The 19852-nt window shown below is 40.7% G+C and overlaps 1 protein-coding gene across 1 annotated transcript in view; it reads right to left on the bottom strand.

Annotated features, from left to right (window-relative positions):
- Window positions 1-19852, bottom strand: part of dnah1 (dynein, axonemal, heavy chain 1) — a 145803-nt gene that overhangs the window by 22794 nt on the left and 103157 nt on the right. Inside the window, exons 61-68 of the mRNA XM_039771584.1 lie at window positions 17264-17413; window positions 16871-17031; window positions 14263-14488; window positions 11449-11644; window positions 10370-10521; window positions 9633-9829; window positions 9407-9551; window positions 1791-1949 (exon numbers count right to left, since the gene is read on the bottom strand). Of these exons, the coding sequence (XP_039627518.1) occupies window positions 1791-1949; window positions 9407-9551; window positions 9633-9829; window positions 10370-10521; window positions 11449-11644; window positions 14263-14488; window positions 16871-17031; window positions 17264-17413 (1386 nt within the window). The remainder of the gene's footprint in view (window positions 1-1790; window positions 1950-9406; window positions 9552-9632; window positions 9830-10369; window positions 10522-11448; window positions 11645-14262; window positions 14489-16870; window positions 17032-17263; window positions 17414-19852) is intronic.

Genomic DNA, 19852 nt, shown 5'->3' with positions numbered 1-19852 from the left:
TCTTCTGTCACCAATCTCAAACACATGACTCTGCTGCCCGATTTTCTATCTTCTCTGCTTCCACAATCACTTTTAGGTTCTCTCCCACCGTGAAGGAGCATAAATGCTTGCTACTATCCATGCTGAATGACGACGCCAAACTGATTCAAAAACAAGAGCGAGAGAGATAGAGCGAGTTTGCGAGTGAGAGAGAGAGCGTGTGAGTGAGAGAGAGAGAGAGCGAGTTTGCGAGTGAGAGAGAGAGCGTGTGAGTGAGTGAGAGAGCGCGAGCAAGCGAGCCCAAGCAGAAGAAGTAAACAATACAGAATTACATTTCCTCGTGTATGACAAGCACCTGATTTTCTAATGCTAATTTTTGGGGAAAAAATGTGCCGTGGTACACATGTAAATACGGTATATCAGAAACTTCTCTCTCACTGCATTCTGTACGAAAACTTTAGATTAAACATTTTTCTCAGGCACCACTGCAAAGTACATGGGAATAGGAAAAATATAAAAAAATATCATTTTGGGTGAAGTATTTCTTTAAGGGTCTCCTAATAACTATTGTTATTCAAAGTAACCCTCAATAGGGCTGCTAAATACAATACGGTTCCATGCTGTAATAGTAAAAGATGGAAAAATCTAACATGGTAAATATTTTTATTTTAACCTCACATTCTATTATATTTCTAACTTCAAGATAAGATAGTTTTTTCCGATGAAGAAAACAGAAGTCTTGCGGTGAGGAAGACAGAAGGTCCACGGTAAGGTAGTAACACTTGCTGATCATGGTGCTGGAGAGTGGCGACATCCTGCCTGTTGATTAGCACATGCAAGTAAGAACTTCACCGCACTCTGTACATGTAGCAATGCTGAAACCAAAGAAACTAAGAACTTATGAACCAATTTAACCCAACAAACAGTAACATTTCGATAAACGTCATCAACCTGAGAAGGTTAGGAATAAGTTTTGTCACTGCAGTAGACTCCAGACATGAATGTAGACGTAGCCTGATGTCCGCAAACAATACAACATCATTTACATCATAACAATGGACTTCCAGTCTGACAGTGGATGTGGCCTAACTGTATGCAGCAGTACTCCACAACATTATTTTTGGATTTTTGAGATTAATCCAGATAATTACACTTGTTGACAATGCTGTGTTATACCCATCAGTCCATTTTCTAAAAATCACACAGACTACTATGTGAAGGCAGAGCTTACTTCATTTACAAAGCAGTTCCCTGTCCCATTTAGGAGGCCAGTCCATTACAGGGTGCACTCATCCACACACCTGCACACACTCACTCACAGCAGACCACTTTAGAGACACTCGTAAACATAGCAGGCATCTGATTGGGATGTGCAAGAAAACTGGCGTATGCCAAGAAAAAACATGTTGGCAGAACAGGCAATCTCTGAACAGACAGCAGCCATGCTGAGAACTGACCAGGAGCTTATAGTGCACAATATACATATTAAAATGAAGAAAATGTCCGATAGATGATTGACATTCTTTTTTCTAAATTAACTCACTTGAAAGTTTTACTTTGTATAGGTATGCACCAGAAAGATTGAAAGTCTCAGTTACAGCATTGGCCATCATAGATTTATAAAGGGCTGCTACCACTGAAGAACATCCCTGACCATCTCTAATTGTAAGAATTCCACATACCAAGTATGTTTAAAACTGCATCACTCTATTGTTGCACTCGTGCTGTAATCGCAAGGTAAAAGGCACTATATGGTACACTAAACAAGAGGTGTCAAGTGTGTGTCATTCAAAGTGTAAAGGACTTCTCACCTGTCCCTGACCCAATGAAATGGCGCTCATCTTTTTGGAGAATTTCATTTCTTCAGCAAACTTGTAAAGGTCAGCTGCTGGGTCAGTCCCAGGAGAGAGCACAAAGATGAGAGGCGTAACAGAAGATGACTCTTTGAACACCACTGAGAGGTCCGACGTCTGGAAGAAAGATGAAAGCAAGCAGATAAAAAGGTGACAGAACATGTCAAATGTGAACAGTCATCTTAAAGGAAACTACATTAGCACACAAATTTCTACACATCTTAGTATGGAACTTGAGCTCCTCAAAAATCTACACACAGAGTAAACAATTGTCTTGCTGTGTGAATAATTTCTAGGGCATGCAGCAGGAAGCCAGATGATATCCTGAAAAAGAAAACCAGTATTACACTGTACTGGTTGTAGATTTTGGACTTGTGGACTGCTGTGGCTGTTGATTTTCACTCCAACCAGGTCTTTAATAAGGGGCGAGTACTCAGTTTATTCAAACCTTGAGCTCCTCAGAGAGATACAAAAAGAGTTTTTTTGTTTTATATAAAGAAGAGCTTTTGTGAGATCTTTTTAGTTGTTTCTGAAAATGGAGAAGTGACACCCAAAAGGAGGTGAGCACAAAATTCGGAACATCCAAGGTCAATCACATCACGTGTAGGTCTTACCTAGAGAGGGAATCTTACTCAGGGGTGCTTTGCTACTTGCCCTGCACATTCACTTGTTGAGGTGCGTTTGTAAAAAAAAAATGTCTGTCAGTCTGTATGTATTTCTACATTAAACAACTCAGCATCCAGCTTAAATGATTTAATTTACTTGTAAAAGTCAAAATTAGTTAATGGTAAATTAATGTTTGTTTTTGCTTAGTTTGAACTTGAATATAACATAACTTTAACTTTCTGTTCCACCCCGTATAAGCTGAAGCTAATGTTCTTAGATTGAAATTAGACAGCCAGAAAGAAACATGAACTGTTAGTCAGATAGGCATTAAGGACAGAGTTTTCTGACCATATGTACATACACTACATGCCGTGAACGACAGCAAGAAATGTAACCTAGATACTAAAGCCTCTGGAGGAATACCACGTGCAAGAAGTTTCCTTTTTTCACCTCTATTATCAACTTTTTTTTCCAAATTTTGGGTGAATGGTTCGCTTTGAATTTCACTACAATCTTTCAAACAAAGACACATGAACTGCGGAGGTTTTTTTATTTTTTGTACAATGATTCATACTACTGCTGGAATATCTTTCTGGTAACTGCACTGCAGTTACATTAACTTTTACATTTTTAAATATATGATGACATTGTAAAATGCTGTAAAAATTATACATTTTGTGTACTCTATTAAATGTGAACAGTCATTTCTTGTCATGTGCAGTACTCTCATCTGGAGTACTGCACACAGTACTCCAGATGAGGCCTCACCAGTACATTATAAAGCTTGAGCAAAACCTCCTGTGACTTGTACTCCATACATCAAGGCGCTATATAACCTGACATTCTGTTAGCCTTCTTAATGGCTTCTGAACGCTGTCAGAAAGTCGATAGCTTAGAGTCCATTATGACTCCTAAATTCTTCTTATCAAGTGTACGAATAATACATCCCTGCGATGGACTGGCACCCTGTCCAGGGATTCTTAAAGCCTTGCACCCTGTGGTTGCTGGAATATGCTGCAGCCCACTGGGACCCTGTTTAGGTTAAAGTGGGCTTAGGAGATGGTATGTCATAGTATTAACACATGCAATTACATTCTGTAATGACTGTTATTTTTAATTCATGGTTACCAAAATGCTGAATAAATAACTTTGTGATATCTCTGTCTTTCAAATAAAGTAAGGTTGGGAGCATGCACTAATAGTAAGCGAGCTGCCAAACCCACCACACGCCAAACCACCAGGACTGGGACCTGAGTGCAGAGGGTGACACCATTGCACCATACTGGAACAGTGGGAGTTTTTTTTGTGGTGGCTGGACACAGGCAAAATCCTTTCAAAACAATTAAGTCCTTGAATGCATTTGAATGTTACACCATGAGTATGTTTTCTAAAGTGGTGTTAATAGCCATCAGTATAACCAAAGCACTAACGATACGTAGCAGCAAGCAAGAAATGTCTATTTGAAGTAACAAGATCCAAAGGTGGCCATGAGAATCTCAGAATCTGAGGTAAAGGTGGAACAGTTACAAACATGTACAAAAAACATGAAGAATGATAAATTAAAGAACATAAAAGCAAAACTGCAGGACGAAGCTAGAACATGTACATAAAAATGACAAAGGGGCAAAGACGGCACAGAGGATCAGGGACGATGCCCATTAAAGGTAATTATTCAAGGGGCCAGGTCAAGTCTATGCCTGTACTTAAAATGAGTTAACTCATGATTAGGATTCCTCATAGTTTTCTGATATTTCTGAATATGGTATCTCAGCAGGAAGGCGAGGATGAGGTGAGGTATTTGCCTAACAAAGAGTAAAGAACTAAATCAGGCTTTAAGAAAGGGAAAAAGGCAGATGGCTGGGTAGAAATCAAATAAGAAGGCCACGTAGGCCCTGAGTGCACTTGCAGGTAGAAGAAAAAAGGTACTCTCTTGAGAAAATCATCTGTTTAATCTCATAGCAGAGAGCTGACGTTTATATGGACTTTTGAATTTTAACTGTCAGGACTGACTCTCTGTATGCCATCGCCCAGTTTTAGTGTTAAAGTCAAGTACGTGACCTGAGGGTTGAATGCTGCACTACAGCCTGATGGATCCAGCAAGGAGAGCACTTAAAGGAGCAGACAAGCAGCTTCAGGGACACAACTGATCCTATCTGGGTTATTGTCCTCCAATAGTGGTTGGTGGGTTAAACTGAATTCTGGACACCACCTTCCTGTCCGTCCTAGGGGGTTGCAGGTACAGTATCTGAAAAACACTCATCCTTAGAAATGAATGCTGTCTCACATTCTGCTTGTGTTATTTTACTTTAGACCACATGAAGGGTGCTGGACTTGACGTTTCATGGCAAATGTCATACTACAGTACTTTACAACTTTTAGATGAACGCAAGGTATCGTCATAATTGAGCCATTTCTGTTAATGTGCATAACAGTGGTGTGGCAAAAAAAAATGCCAGAAACAAGCTGTTGTGAGTTTCTAAATTCATAGACCATGACCTGAAATCTGCCATCTAATCAAATTAATTTTTTCTACAATGAGAAGTTGCAACCACTCCAACATATCTGACAATGTGCTGAGACAGCTTATACACAGCAGCAGGAGCTCTGAGTCTTCTAAGATGGATCCCTGTTTTGTACTCCTCATACAGAAGACTGTAGTGGTAGTTGTAGGAGTATCAAGTCACACTCTGGCTGAATGAACCCCACCCTCGATGATGTCATAATCAACAAACACCGGATACTCCCTTGGAAACCAAGTTGTAGACAAGATCAGCCAGAAGGCAGGCCTTTAAAGAAAAACCTGAAAATCAAAAGGTGGAGCTCAGCAAGTAGCAGCCTACTACTAAAGACATCGGCATTGAGCTCTGCATGGGTAAAGACCGTCCATTCCACACATTCAGAAATATACATATGTTTATAGATAAAGAACGAGATTATACACTGCAAAATAAAATGAAAGTCTAAAGTACAGCTTAAGTGCTGTTGAATCTGATAAAGCCTTGACAGCTGACACATGTTTATTACGGTACATACAGTGCATCCGGAAAGTATTCACAGCGCATCATTTTTTCCACATTTTGTTATGTTACAGCCTTATTCTAAAATTAATTAAATTCATTTTTTTCCTCAGAATTCTACACACAACACCCCATAATGACAACGTGAAAAAAGTTTACTTGAGGTTTTTACAAATTTATTAAAAATAAAAAAAACTGAGAAATCACATGTACATAAGTATTCATGGCCTTTGCTCAATACTTTGTCGATGCACCTTTGGCAGCAATTACAGCCTCAAATCTTTTTGAATATGATGCCACAAGCTTGGCACACCTATCCTTGGCCAGTTTCGCCCATTCCTCTTTGCAGCACCTCTCAAGCTCCATCAGGTTGGATGGGAAGTGTCGGTGCACAGCCATTTTAAGATCTCTCCAGAGATGTTCAATCAGATTCAACTCTGGGCTCTGGATGGCCACTCAAGGACATTCACAGAGTTGTCCTGAAGCCACTCCTTTGATATCTTGGCTGTGTGCTTAGGGTCGTTGTCCTGCTGAAAGATGAACCGTTGCCCCAGTCTGAGGTTAAGAGCGCTCTGGAGCAGGTTTTCATCCAGGATGTCTTTGTACATTGCTGCAGTCATCTTTCCCTTTATCCTGACTAGTCTCCCAATTTCTGCCGCTGAAAAACATCCCCTCAGCATGATGCTGCCACCACCATGCTTCACTGTAGGGATGGTATTGGCCTTGTGATGAGCAGTGCCTGGTTTCCTCCAAACGTGACGCCTGGTATTCACTCCAAAGAGATCAATCTTTGTCTCATCAGACCAGAGAATTTTGTTTCTTATGGTCTGAGAGTCCTTCAGGTGCTTTTTGGCAAACTCCAGGCGGGCTGCCATGTGCCTTTTACTAAGGAGTGGCTTCCGTCTGGCCACTCTACCATACAGGCCTGATTGGTGGATTGCTGCAGAGATGGTTGTCCTTCTGGAAGGTTCTCCTCTCTCCACAGAGGACCTCTGGAGCTCTGACAGAGTGGCCATCAGGTTCTTGGTCACCTACCTGACTAAGGCCCTTCTCCCCCGATTGCTCAGTTTTGATGGCCAGCCAGCTCTAGGAAGAGTCCTGGTGGTTTCGAACTTCTTCCACTTACGGATGATGGAGGCCACTGAGCTCAATGGGACCTTCAAAGCAGCAGAAATTTTTCTGTAAACTTCCCCAGATTTGTGCCTCGAGACAATCCTGTCTTGGAGGTCTACAGACAATTCCTTTGACTTCATGCTTGGTTTGTGCTCTGACATGAACTATCAACTGTGGGACCTTCTATAGACAGGTGTGTGCCTTTCCAAATCATGTCCAATCAACTGAATTTACCACAGGTGGACTCCAATTAAGCTGCAGAAACATCTCAAGGATGATCAGGGGAAACAGGATGTACCTGAGCTCAATTTTGAGCTTCATGTACCTTCATTCAACCTTTTGTGAATATTTATGTACATGTGCTTTCTCAAAGTATTGAGCAAAGGCCGTGAATACTTATGTACATGTGATTTCTCAGTTTTTTTTATTTTTAATAAATTTGCAAAAACCTCAAGTAAACTTTTTTCACGTTGTCATTATGGGGTGTTGTGTGTAGAATTCTGAGGAAAAAAATGAATTTAATCCATTTTGGAATAAGGCTGTAACATAACAAAAGGTGGAAAAAGTGATGCGCTGTGAATACTTTCTGGATGCACTGTAGTTTTTATTTTGCATAAGAAACTTTACCTTGGATGGTGTGGTGGCCTCGCGCTTAGGACAGAGTTCAGAGTTGTAGCTTTGAATCCCAAGGCCAGGCACATTGTTGTGGGTATTCGTCTGGGTATTCAGAGGTTTGTTCCCAAGATATAAGTGTTACTTGTTTGGCGACTCTAAATTGGCCGAATGTGAGTGAAAGTGGTGGACTGGCCTCCTGTTTAGGGTCGATTCCTGCCTTGATCCTCTCTTAGTGTATGTAATGGCTCCCTGTGACTCTGGGCTAAATAAGGGGGTTAGAGAGTGGGTAGAGGGAAAATGAATCTCTCCTCAATTTGCTTGCTGATGCATCCATGGCCTATATGTTTATATACAATTTACGGTTATTGTTTCTTAGCAGCACCTATGATAATTCAAAACAAGGGTGTCATGTTTCAGGCAGGGTTCCATTCCTGGCTAAGGATCAAAGTCTTGTTTAATGTATTTTGTGTTCAATTTATAAATGTTAATGTTACCCTTGTTGATTAAGCACATTATTCTTTGGTTTTGATCTTGTCTATAAGCTGCCTGCTTTAAATTCCATGGATTTTTTTGGGGAGGTCCCCAAGAGGCCAATCCCTGCCAATGACTGCCCTCCATCCTATAAATGCAGAGTGTCTCCCACAGTTCCTTGCCGTTCATTTTAAATCTGCTTGGAAGTTTGTTTTCTAGTTTTGATCTGTGCTTTTTGGGATTCATTCATTGAATTTTTTTGCTTGGTTATTTCAACAGTTTTTGGGATTCCGTGTTGTTCACCTTGGATTACCTGTGCTGACAACTCCTTTATGTCTTGTGTACTCTACGGAGATTCATGTATATTTTCATGAAACAAACCCTTTTGTTTTATAAAGATTCAGTGCTTGCCTTTATTATGGGCTGGGGTTTGTTGTATATCCCCCTCTAGTGGGCATTATTGGAGGCGTCTGGGACTACATGCTTTGGCACTTGTGCTTTAGGGCTCCTAGGTTACGACAAAAGAAGGTTGGTTTACCTTCTTCTGGTAATATCTAAATGTGGAAATGACTCAAGAGGTATAAAAAAATCAGATTCTCATAAGGTCAAATAAAATAGGAAACCTACATAAAAGCATACTGAGGAAAATAAACAGGAGAGAGGGGGAGATAGCTGACACTGTAGGTTCATAGATTTAACTATGAAGAGCCTAAATACTGAGGTGCGTATGTTTGTATCTATTTAGTCCTGGGTATACCAACCTAAATTTTGTTATATTGTTATTATCATTAAAAATCACTATATAATGTAAGCAACACTGATGCACCACAAGGAACAATCCGGTCTCCTGTTCGCTTCACTCTGCACACCTCTCAGTATAAGTAGAACAGCAGATCACATCACTTGCAAAAATTCTCAGATGATTCTGTATATATGAGGTGTATTGATAAAGGAGATGAGACAGAAGGGACGACTCAGGTGGAGAACTTTGTTTCTTGATGAAGAAAGAATTGTCTGCATTTTAACATCAGCAAAACCAAAGAACTGGTTTTTGGCTTTCATCACCACAAAGAGCCTCTACGTCCAGTCATTATTCAAGGAGTTGGATATACAGGTGGTCCACCTCCTACAACTACTTGGGGGTCCACATTAATGACAGGCTGGACAGGTCTCAAAACACAGAGGAAATATATAAGAAAGGGCAGAGCAGGCTTTTCTTCATTAGGAGACAGTGTTCCTTCAATGTGGGAAGTGACATCTGTCACATCTTCTACAACTCTATAATGGCCAGTGTAATTTCCTATGCTGTGGTGTTCTGGGCTGGTAACATCACTTAAAGAGAGGCCCAGTGAATCAACAATTTAACTGCAAAGGCAGGTTTAGTTATGGGACACTTTCTGGATCCCCTGGAGGTTGTTGTGAATGAGAAAATTAAAAACAAAACTGAGTGCCATTATGAACAATGCTGCGCTATACCAGATAGATAGATAGATAGATAGATAGATAGATAGATAGATAGATAGATAGATAGATAGATAGACAGACATCCCAAATAAGCTCTCAGACAGATATTTTCAGTGAGTTTCTCAGGCCATTATCCAGGGTGCAAGAAATTAATTCATTCTTTTTTGTTTTTCCTGATGCAAAGAAAGTGCCATCATGCCAACCTTAAATTGTTTTTGCTTTCTCTCTGTAACAATTTACCAAATTGCGTCTTTGGTGATAGAAAGTGAGCGGCAGAAATCAGCTTACCTGAGGTTCAATAAACTTTTGTCCAAGGTTAAGGGACACAAAATCCTGCATGCCATTGGTGACCTTGTCTGCACGGAGACAACGGAGAACGAGCAGCTTCTGAAAGGGGTCCAAGCAACTGTCCCACTTCCCTGGGAGTGCCACTCTATTACAAAACAAGGATGCCGTTCACTTTTTATCAGCACCGTTCAACTTGATCGCAAAAACAGACCTAACTTTACGTTACCTGTGAGGGTTGGAGCTGTCAAAAATCTTTTTAAACCCTTCCAGATTTTCTGGGAAACTCTTTGCAAAGTCTGCAAAGTTATCTAGGCCAGTCAGAGCAAGGATATCCTGCCAAGCTCTATCCGAGATCCAGTCAGGTGCTGGGTTTGAAGACAAAGCCTGCACAGTGCCACCTGACAGCAGATATCGCCATTCACCCTGTAACACAAGAGGAAGACCAACAAGTAAGTGAGCTCTCTCCGTCTCCTGTACGAACAACAACTTTAAGAGCACTTTAGAAAGCCTTAAGCTTTTAAAATTCCTGTTTAACTGTGGCGGTTTATATATTATGATGTAAAATTATACTTACGAATTGCCTCTTCATCATGAGGCTGTTTGGAATTTGTTTTTAATTTTGTGAGTTTTTCTTTTTTATTTGTTCACTTTTTTTGAATGTGGTGCCACCAAGTGGGCCTATGTGATAATGCAACAAAAAGGAACCCATGGGGTCACTAAGTACCCTTTATAGGTTTAGAGTCATTATTGTCACATGAACAGAATGCAGTCCAATTCTTACTTGCATGTGCTAATTAACATTTATTACATCCCTATATGAGAGCCTTCTCTATGCTCCTATGTCAGACCACTACTCTGCACGTCTACTTTTCACATTAACCCTCTACCAGCATCCCAGATGATGAATCCATCCAGAGATATGTTTTAAACTGAGTAATGATATTGGCTGGCTGGCCTCCTTACCATATCGATCTTGCCTTCATTCATCAGGATCCTCACACAGAGAAGGAATGCAAACATAAGCTTGTGTTTCTCAAACAAGCTGCGGCAGACATTGCTGTAGAGGCTGAACGTGAAGTAGGTGTTTATATTAATGATGCGCTGCCCAACTGTATCTGTGTGCAAAAAAAAAAAAAGAAAGAAAAAAAGATAAAAAGGCTGCTGTGTTGTGTTGAATTATGACATGGCAAAAGTCCCCCAGATCACCCACAAGCCGTGTCGTGGTCCACGCATCAGATTAATAACAGTATCAGTTCTGTGTTTCTCAAACACAAGTGCAGTGACAGTGGTGTATGTGTTAAAAGATTACTTTTAAAATTCAGCTTGTATGTCCTCTGCTTTATCAGTAGAGAACTGTAAAAGTAAGAATTTAAAGTAAAATAGGAAGGTCGGGGACATCAGTTTGAATCCTAGCTCTACCCATATTAACAAGAATGCTATAATGATCTCTGTTGTTTTATCTCTGTTTTTATTTCGCCTTGCCTTTGTTTAAACTTTTTTATGCAGCACTTTGAGATTTACTGCTAATGTAAAGTGCCCTATAAATAAAATGCATTATTATTATTATTATTATTATTATTATTATTATTATTACCCATGTCTGTATTTCCTCCAAGCACTTCGGCTTACTCTGTCATATCTGAAATTAGGCTTAGGATCAATGGGTGCCCTCAGATAAACTGTAGTCATATTCAGGACTGGTTTTTGTCCCATTGCCCCAGTGCTGCAATTCCTGGTGATCATCTAATGCAAATGGAAAATTCAAGAAATATGTGGACAGAGGTGGAGTTAGTGACTCTTCACGGGGATAAAAGAGGGAGGGAATAGGAATGTGCTTCTGCAGTTTGTCTGGTGTGTACATGTAGTGTGTAGTGGAGTGGGCAAGAGAATGGACCACCACAGATAATTCATTGGCTAATAGCACCATGCAAGTACAGAGTGATCAGGACACCCAGAAAGCCCCACTGCTTCTTTTGGATGCTGCCCACAATTTTATTGTTACACCACAGCCCTCTTTGACAAAGGTATCCCCCTCCTCTCACCTGCTCTCTCTGAATTGGCAATGCCAGCCATGAAGATGCTCAAGAACCACTCCAGTGAATACTGATACATGGGATCCACTGCAGACAGGTCAGACACGCAGAAGAAGAGTATCTGTGTGCGGACAGCCACAGGCACATACAGCAGACGTGTGATGTCAATGTCCTTCTCGGTCTGCTCTGCCACCGTCACCTTGGCCTGTGGAGTTCAAAAGCAGAGGACATTTAGTAACTTTAATTCTGTGTGAGCCTTGGCTTGTTGGTATGATAAACATGACCCGGTCATCTTGTGTGGTTATTGGGTCTCGCATTTTGATCATAATCAACATACTTGTTGTAAGTCTTTCTTGGCTGGTTAACTCCTGTGATATTTATCCTCGTATTCATTAACAATCGCTCCACAAGGGGGGGTGCACCCTCATTTAAAGAAGTCCCCTCCCTGATGTTCACATTCATTTTGGCTCTGGCATTTTTTCTCAGTTCACCACAGGGTACAATAATTGTGGGTCGTGTCATTGCTTGTTTCACATTCTATCTTTAAAACAAAGTAACTCTGCAACTCAAAATAGGTACATGCAGAAGGAAAGCTGGCATACAGAACAGGTGACATACAGTTTGAGTAAGAAATCATTGAAGAGTGAAGGAAATCTGAAATGAGTCTCCACATGGAGCTCATTAATATCAGGTAAAGCACCCATGATTGTCAATAAACTGTAAGTACGTACAATATTTGGCCTGGTATGGAGTCATTTAGATGACTAGACTGTACATTGTGCCCCAGAATGTCCCACAATTGTTTTCTCCCCAGACAAAAGGATGATTTAATTAAAAGTTTAAGCGTTTCATTTAAAGTTTGATTAAACTGTAGGAATACACGGGGAATGGCACTCAGATATGGTCAGGCATTGCCCTTACAGAAAAAGACACCAGGCAAGCTTCCCACGAACACAAGATAAGTGACAGAATCTCCTCAGAATATGGCCTTGTGGTGGTGCTTTACAACATTGGTATGGTGGTCTGATATTCAAGAATGTCCAGTGTTGATTTAAGTGCTTTTATACCATTTATTTTTATTTCTGTACATGTTTATTGTATCGATGGCTTTCATCAGTAGTATTACCGTGGCCAGCGTTTCAAAATCTCTTTGCCATGATGTTCTAAAGTTGTGGGCCCATTTGTGTGGTGTGGGCTTCTACACTTTCTTGAAATAAAGGAAAGACTTGTCAGTGAGAGAAAGCTAACTTCTTCTGCCTGCTCTTTGGCTCACACTTCCTGGGCTTGATTACTCTTTTGTCTTAGGTGGAACAAACTCTGTCTGTCTGAAGTCTTTAAAAATTTCATTGTACTCACTGACAATATAACAATCTGCACAACTGCTCCAAGCACAATCACGGAAGCACAACAATTCACGCTATCTGTATGCGTGTGAACCTGGTGGCCATAGCACTGAAGGAGAAGTTTGAATCATCAAGTGTTAACTGCTATGAAGTGAATTCATATTGCTTGTTATATTCTCCATTTTTCATCCATTACTCTTGTAATTTGCACACAATAAGAGTTTCTTTTAAAATTTGTGTTTTTGGACTCCCTGCTCATTTCCTTCTCTTAGAATTTTCTGTTTGAGATTATATGAACACTTTCACATTCTCTCTATCTCTCTCTAACTCTTTTTAAGACTTCATCATTGGTCACCTATGGTCTTCCCTCACATCTGTTCAAATCCTTCTACCTTCGAATCATTGCCCACTTTCAATATGCACGTCTCCTGTCTATATAAACAGGCCCTCCACACTTGGGCCCTAGCATTTCTTTTCTTGTACCCTCTATTCATCTCCTTAGTCAGTTGTTCTCTTCCATAGTTAATCACCTGCAGTTTTTCTCTTGGCCACACTGGTGTTATATTCTCCATTTATTTCTTTGTCTTTGCCAATTGAGCTAAAGGGGGGCTCCCTTTGCCCTGAATGACTCAGCCACTTGAGCCAGCTCTGCATAAGGCTTTAATCGCTCTCAGATCTCTGCAGAGGCATTGTCAAATGGGAGTAGGCAACCTTCATTTACTACCTTGAAGAAGGTCAGCTTTTGTCCTCCCTTTTGTGCTTGTAAAATTTGTTAGCCGCTCTTTGGGCAACAATTATAGTTTTGGGTTTCAAAATTGTCACTGAATAATCCTTTTTCACTTTATCTTTTCTAGGAAATATTAGGCTTTATAAATTGTAACTATTGTTAATTTATTTGTGTGTGTTAAAATGGAATTGAGTTTTGTGTTTAGCATCTTCAGAATTTTGTATTGTTAACTTGTTTGGTGTTTAAGATAAATTGTTCTAATCCTGTTTTTTCTGAGTAACTCTAGTGTTCTTGCTTAACAGCATATGGTAAATCTCGGTTTTCGTTATTTCTTCTTTGTTGCCCTTTTCCTTGCTTTGGATTAAATTTCTTTATTTGCTTTAAGTAACTAGATTGGAGTTGTAGTGGTGATGTTGTACAGAAAAAATGGGGGCTGACACAGAGAGGTAATGCAAATCTTCAAACTGAAATGCTTCATGGTGTGGCGACAAGGACGGGATTTGTACTGTGGATGGATGGAGTGTAATGGTGATGTTGCACAGAAAAGGTTTGGGCTGACAGAGAAAGAGCTCAGTTCATGCAGCTGACTAATGGAGTTCTCCTATTAGTTCATGCTGCAAAGACACCACTTCTGAGTCAGACATTGCGGGTTTGCAACTGACCACCAGCAGTTCACCACAGTGCACATCTTCCAACCATAATGCTTGGTTCAGTCTTGTGGCAAAAGGTCAAAATGCTGTATTGGTCACACACCTTGATTTCTCCTGCTTTAATCTTAGAGGCTTCCAGCACTTTGATGAGCTCCACATCATCCACAGGATTGCCCTCAGAGGAACTGAGCCGGTAAAGAATCTGGTCTTCAATTTCTTTGAGCTCTTGTCTCATCTTGGCATTACTAACAATCAGCTGATTTTTAGCTTCCTCCAAATCAGGCCGTTCCTCAGCCACAACACGGCCTAGGAGCTGGTCCTCAAGACCACTAGGAAGAAAGAATGAAGATCTGAAGTTAGTGGTGCTCTTTTCACAGATCCTGTCTGGGCCTGTCAGGCACTGTTTTAGAACATAAAACATTTTAAAATTAACATAACATTGTCAAAGCTGCTTAGCTCAATTTAGTACTGCAGAATCCAGAACCAATCTCAGCATTACCTAAGACAAAAACTTTTAGCCCTACTGAGGAGGTTTTGTTGAAATTACAATACAGCTCCGTAGAAGAAAAACTGCTAGTTCAGACATTTGATGTATATCCTGATGAGTCACTGGTGTGAAGCTACCATTTGCAGGATTATGGCTGAATGCCTTTAAATCAGATTATCTATTAAAATTACGCTCTCCTGAAGGGGGAGTACCTAGTGTTATGTATTATATTGCACACCCTGAGGGACTGAGCAGTTTTAAGAGCAAAATCTCCAAATACAGGAGATACTGCTCAGGTGGTCTTCTCAAAGGGTTGAAAACCATAACAATAGAACTGTCACATCCTACACAACCATAAGAGAGGGATCTTAGATTGACTATCTCACCTATGGAAAGCGAGGTGAATGGAGATTACGCATATAGCATTCTCTAATGATATACTGGCGGCAAGGCATATAAATAGAAACTTAGGAGACCCACTAAAGCATCTACTTCTTTGTGGTGTGGGCTGGAATTTGGTACCAAGATGCATTTGCTCGAACATATGCCAAGCAAACAAAGTTACTTCCCAGTCCTTACATTTCTCAAAGCCAACAGGGCCAGGGGAACCTGGATGACGAAGATGAGTGACTCTGTGTGTCAGGACCAAACACCATTGGGGAACCAGGATTACGAAGGCCAGTGACTCCATGGCCAGACCCATACTGCAGCTCAAAGCCACAACTCTAAGAACACCTAGATATGGCCCACATTATAACAGCATACAAGGTCAAAGGAGAAGCCCCCGTCTTAGAGGCAAGGAAACTACTTCCCAGAACCTAACCCTAACTTAAAGCCTGGAGGAAGAGGATGAAGCATCATGTCCCCAAGGCCTAACCCAACTCCAAAGCTAACAAGGGAGACTGGAAATTGAGAGTAACAAGACAGATAACTCTGAGGATACTCTCCACTATCTGTACCCAGATTTAACCCAGACAAGAATACCAAACAGCTTCTGGGATAAATGGCAATGGCTCCAAGTTTGGACAGACAGTCCTTTCTCCCTTCCCAGGGAATCTCCATTGCATTCTGGAGTGACTTAGGGAACGGAGCTTAACTCATAAAAAACTAAAATCGATCATACCCTAGAAACTCAGAACTTGATAGGCCAAGGACAGCAGGAAACCACTTCCACATTGGATGGTCCAGCAGAAAGGGCTTACTGGTGCACCCAGCAGAGGAACACTTGACCCAGTCAGTTCCCAGGGGAGACTTGCAAAAGCCTCTCATAAAGGAAAACTGACCGCAAATCTGTCATTCCAACAATGCTGCCATAAATGCTCCTAACAGATAAAGAGTAACTGTCAACCTCTGGCTGTATATAAGGGGCAGATATAGAATCTTTATAAAATAAAAGATTAAATTCAAAACTGCTTTTTAAGTCGAAAATGCTCAAAAGGCATAAAGTCCCAAAATAGTATCCAATAAATCGAAGTCAAAAACAGAGCAGAGCCTACAAATCTAGAGAACCCAATAAACAACAGTTAGACTAGAACCACAAAGAGAACTCACCAACACCAAGAACTGACGACAGTGAACCACATTAGACCAGTGAGTCTCCACAGCCTTTATAGGGGCTGGGGGCGGTTCACACGGAGACAGACAGGTGGCTCCGCCTCTTCAGGGAGCGCCCACAGAGCACAAGGGACTTAATAGAACATGAATACACACAAAGAAACATAACTGCACAATAGTGAAGAATTATACTGTAGAGAATACTTGAAAAGACGACATAAAAAAGAGCTTAAACCAAGAATATAGAAAATAAATAGGCAGATCCAAAGCACTTGACTTTTAATAAATAAAGCTGTTTTAATAGGGACCACAATGGGAAAGAATTTTAGAGGTATATGAAAAAAACATTTTTTACAGAAATTAATATCTTTAAAACTAGAACACATTGTTAGTTTTTGGAGTGCTGAACATCACACAATGAGCCAGTGCTATGGGACTTGAACCAACAAACTTCTTCCTAAACCATTGAGCCACATCTTTGTGTGAGCCCCAATTTGCAATTTCCCACCAGTCCAAAGAGCCAGGTGGAAGAGTTTTTAATACACTGGACTGGTCAGAAATTCCCCACATGTAAAGATATGTTCCACCATTAAAGTATTTTATATGATCAGAGAAATAATCCTATGGCAGTCGGCATGAAATGGTGCACTCTTGGTACCTGAACACCTACCTTGGAGACAGTGTAAAATTGATGAGTGTGACCTTGGTGGAAATCTCAGGAGTGTAGTGCGGATTCGGCAGCTTGGTCGTGATGTACATCTTGAAGTCTTCGTGGTATGGGATCACTGCATCCCCCAACTTAATCACAGTGCTCCCTTGCTGCTTGTACGTCTAAAAATCCAAAAGTAAGAGCTGTTAAAGTGAGCAATAAATGTTTTTCTTAGTTTAGAAACCAAACACAGGATGTGTGTGGAGGAAATGAAAACCTAGCAGCTGGCACATTTTTGCTAGCTTCAATTTTGTCAGCTCAAGAAATCAGCCCAAACGTTTCCAGCCTGGTTCATGTCGGTGCTCAGAAAAAGCTGCCCAACGTTGAACATTTCTACAATTTCTCTTCACGTGCCTGTCTTTGAAGCACAGGTTCCAAAGCCGGGTCAAGTTCTTCACCAACATTTTCCAGGAGACAAGGTTTTCCAAACCTAATGGCATTCTCCAAACTTCGCAAGAAGTCACGGTCACTCAGTTTGAAGACATCCAGCCCTTTGTCTTTTTCCTAGAATATAACATAAAATAAAGAAGATGTGACATCAAAGTTGAGGTAGAACAAGCATCCAAAGGTGAGAAAACGAAGAAGAAAAGAAAGGTGACTCAATCAGTATAAAGAAAAGAAAACAAAAAGAAAAATTGTTGAGCAGAGATCGGAAGATTAACTTCAGAAAAATAAATTACACCATGCCAGCCAGACCATAGCAACTTTCACGACAGACTCCACTATTCAGTAATTTACATGTGCAATTCATCAAAGAGACTGAAGCAAAAACAAGTCACCCAGGGTGGGATCAGAACCCATGGCTAGTGGCTGTCAAACAGAACATCTATACCTATGTGCCCAATGAAGAACAAGGACCCAACACCACACAAGAGGAACAAACAAATGCAAGGACAGAATAAAGAAGCCGATAAGGCTACTCAAAGATATGGCGAAGGAAAACAATGAAGCTACATATAAAGAAGAATGAAAACATTGCAAAAGATCCATCCACTCATTTATTGGACCCAAAGCCTATAGCAGCACCGTCAGGCACTACTGTATGTGGGAGGTCTAGGAAAAGGAAGTTCAGAACTGGACACATTCACGTCCACAAGGGTACACTTTAGAGTTATCTATTAAATTAATCAGCAAGTCTTTGTAACACAAGAGGAAAATCCAAGTCACAAATCCACAAAGACGGTGAATGGGCCTGCACTCTAGCACTATCTTTTATAACCCTAAGGTAGTAGTGTTCACAGGACAAGTCAGGTTTATTGTTTAATGAAATTCTCTCTTGCATGTCATCTCAGAATGGTGAACAACAACACACAAAATAAGAAAAACGTATACATAGCATGCATCATCAGCCCATCCATCCATTTTCCTAACCCGCTTATTTAGGGCAAGACCGCAGGCAGCATGAAACCTATGCAGTATCTATATTTGAATTCTTAAGACATACTGTTCATCAACTTTACCACTGTGCGAGTGCCCAAATGTGCCAGTATGCCACCCTCAGATGAAAATAATGTATTCATTTTCTGACCCTGCTAATTCCAGTATACAACCAAAGGTTGCCAGACCACGTCCTGCTAGCATCAGACCACAGCCAGAAATCACCTCCAAAGTGTGCAGATGTGAGGTGAATGCTGCATATGGAATGGGGTCATTAGTGGAGTCCCTCAGGGGAATGCTTTTGGAACGTCAAGTATAAATACAAGACAGGAGACGCTGTCCTATAGCAAGCAAACCCTGTAAAGGATTTAGGGGTTTATGTTGAATGAACATTTTCATCATCTAAGCATGGCGCAAAATCTGTTAAAAAAGCAACTAAAGGCAAATCAAATGTTAGGGTATATTCATTAAAACTTTTGAATGTAAATCAAGGGATTTAATGGACAAGCTATATAATGTACCAGTGAGACAGCATCTGGAGTCCTGTGTACAGTCCTGGGGTTCAATTTGTAAAACTTTATGTGGATTCATATGTACAACAATAAACAGGAAGATACACGTGCCAAAAAAAAAAGTTTATTGACTGTTTATAAATCATAGTCCTCTTGTGTTGCCACCCTACAACAACCATATATGGAGCAAGCTGATCAACCTCATATATATGCAGTCATGATAATGCAGAACTTTATTGGCTGGTAGAGCAGCCTCCCACCTGACACATCGAGATACCACCACCCGCCTTCAAGAGTACAGTACAGTACTCCACCACTGAGAGCACAAAATCATGTGAGGTTCTATATTCTGTGGTTTGGGGAATGGCACAAGGTGTCAGCGTCTGAGCGGGTAGCTGCTACTACTGGCACATGTAATGACGTGACTGCTGTTACAATGAGCAGGACACGCCATATGAAAAACTAAGGGTTCAGCCAATTACCATACCAATAAGCCAGGAATCATGTACAGTACCAACATGTCTGCCTAAACCACTTTGCCTCAAAATAAATTATGGGTTGACCCAGGCCAATGAGACAGTCTCATCTTGGCATCACATTTAACTTGTATATGTTAATGGAATGTCACTGCTCATGGTTAACAAAAGCAGTTTTATTCTCACTAGGTACCCTTATTGCAATATGAGTGCAGTGTAGTGCTCTGGTCACATTGGAAAACCAGACACTGTTGCAAATTGCCTTACTTTGTTGGCAAATGCATGTTATGTTTTATATACATACACCCACACCATACAAAAAGTGGATGTAGCACCTTGCCGGTCAGTTAATGGTTCACAGCACAATGGTCATAATGGAGTGAAGCTTGGCTGAGCTGTTTATGGCCCATTGAACAGTTCACCAAAAAGTGACAACAGGCAAGTGATATAAACCGATGAAAAACCAAAAACGTTCTTCTGTGCAAATATGCAGCATTGGCAGTCATTAAATGGAACTCAAATACAGTTAGTATATCATAGTTATTATCACTTTTGAGGTATAATATGTTTGCCACACA

Source organism: Polypterus senegalus, chromosome 12 (genome assembly GCF_016835505.1).
Source record: "Polypterus senegalus isolate Bchr_013 chromosome 12, ASM1683550v1, whole genome shotgun sequence".
Taxonomy (NCBI): Eukaryota; Metazoa; Chordata; class Cladistia; order Polypteriformes; family Polypteridae; genus Polypterus; species Polypterus senegalus.
This window is presented reverse-complemented; position numbering and strand designations above follow the sequence as displayed.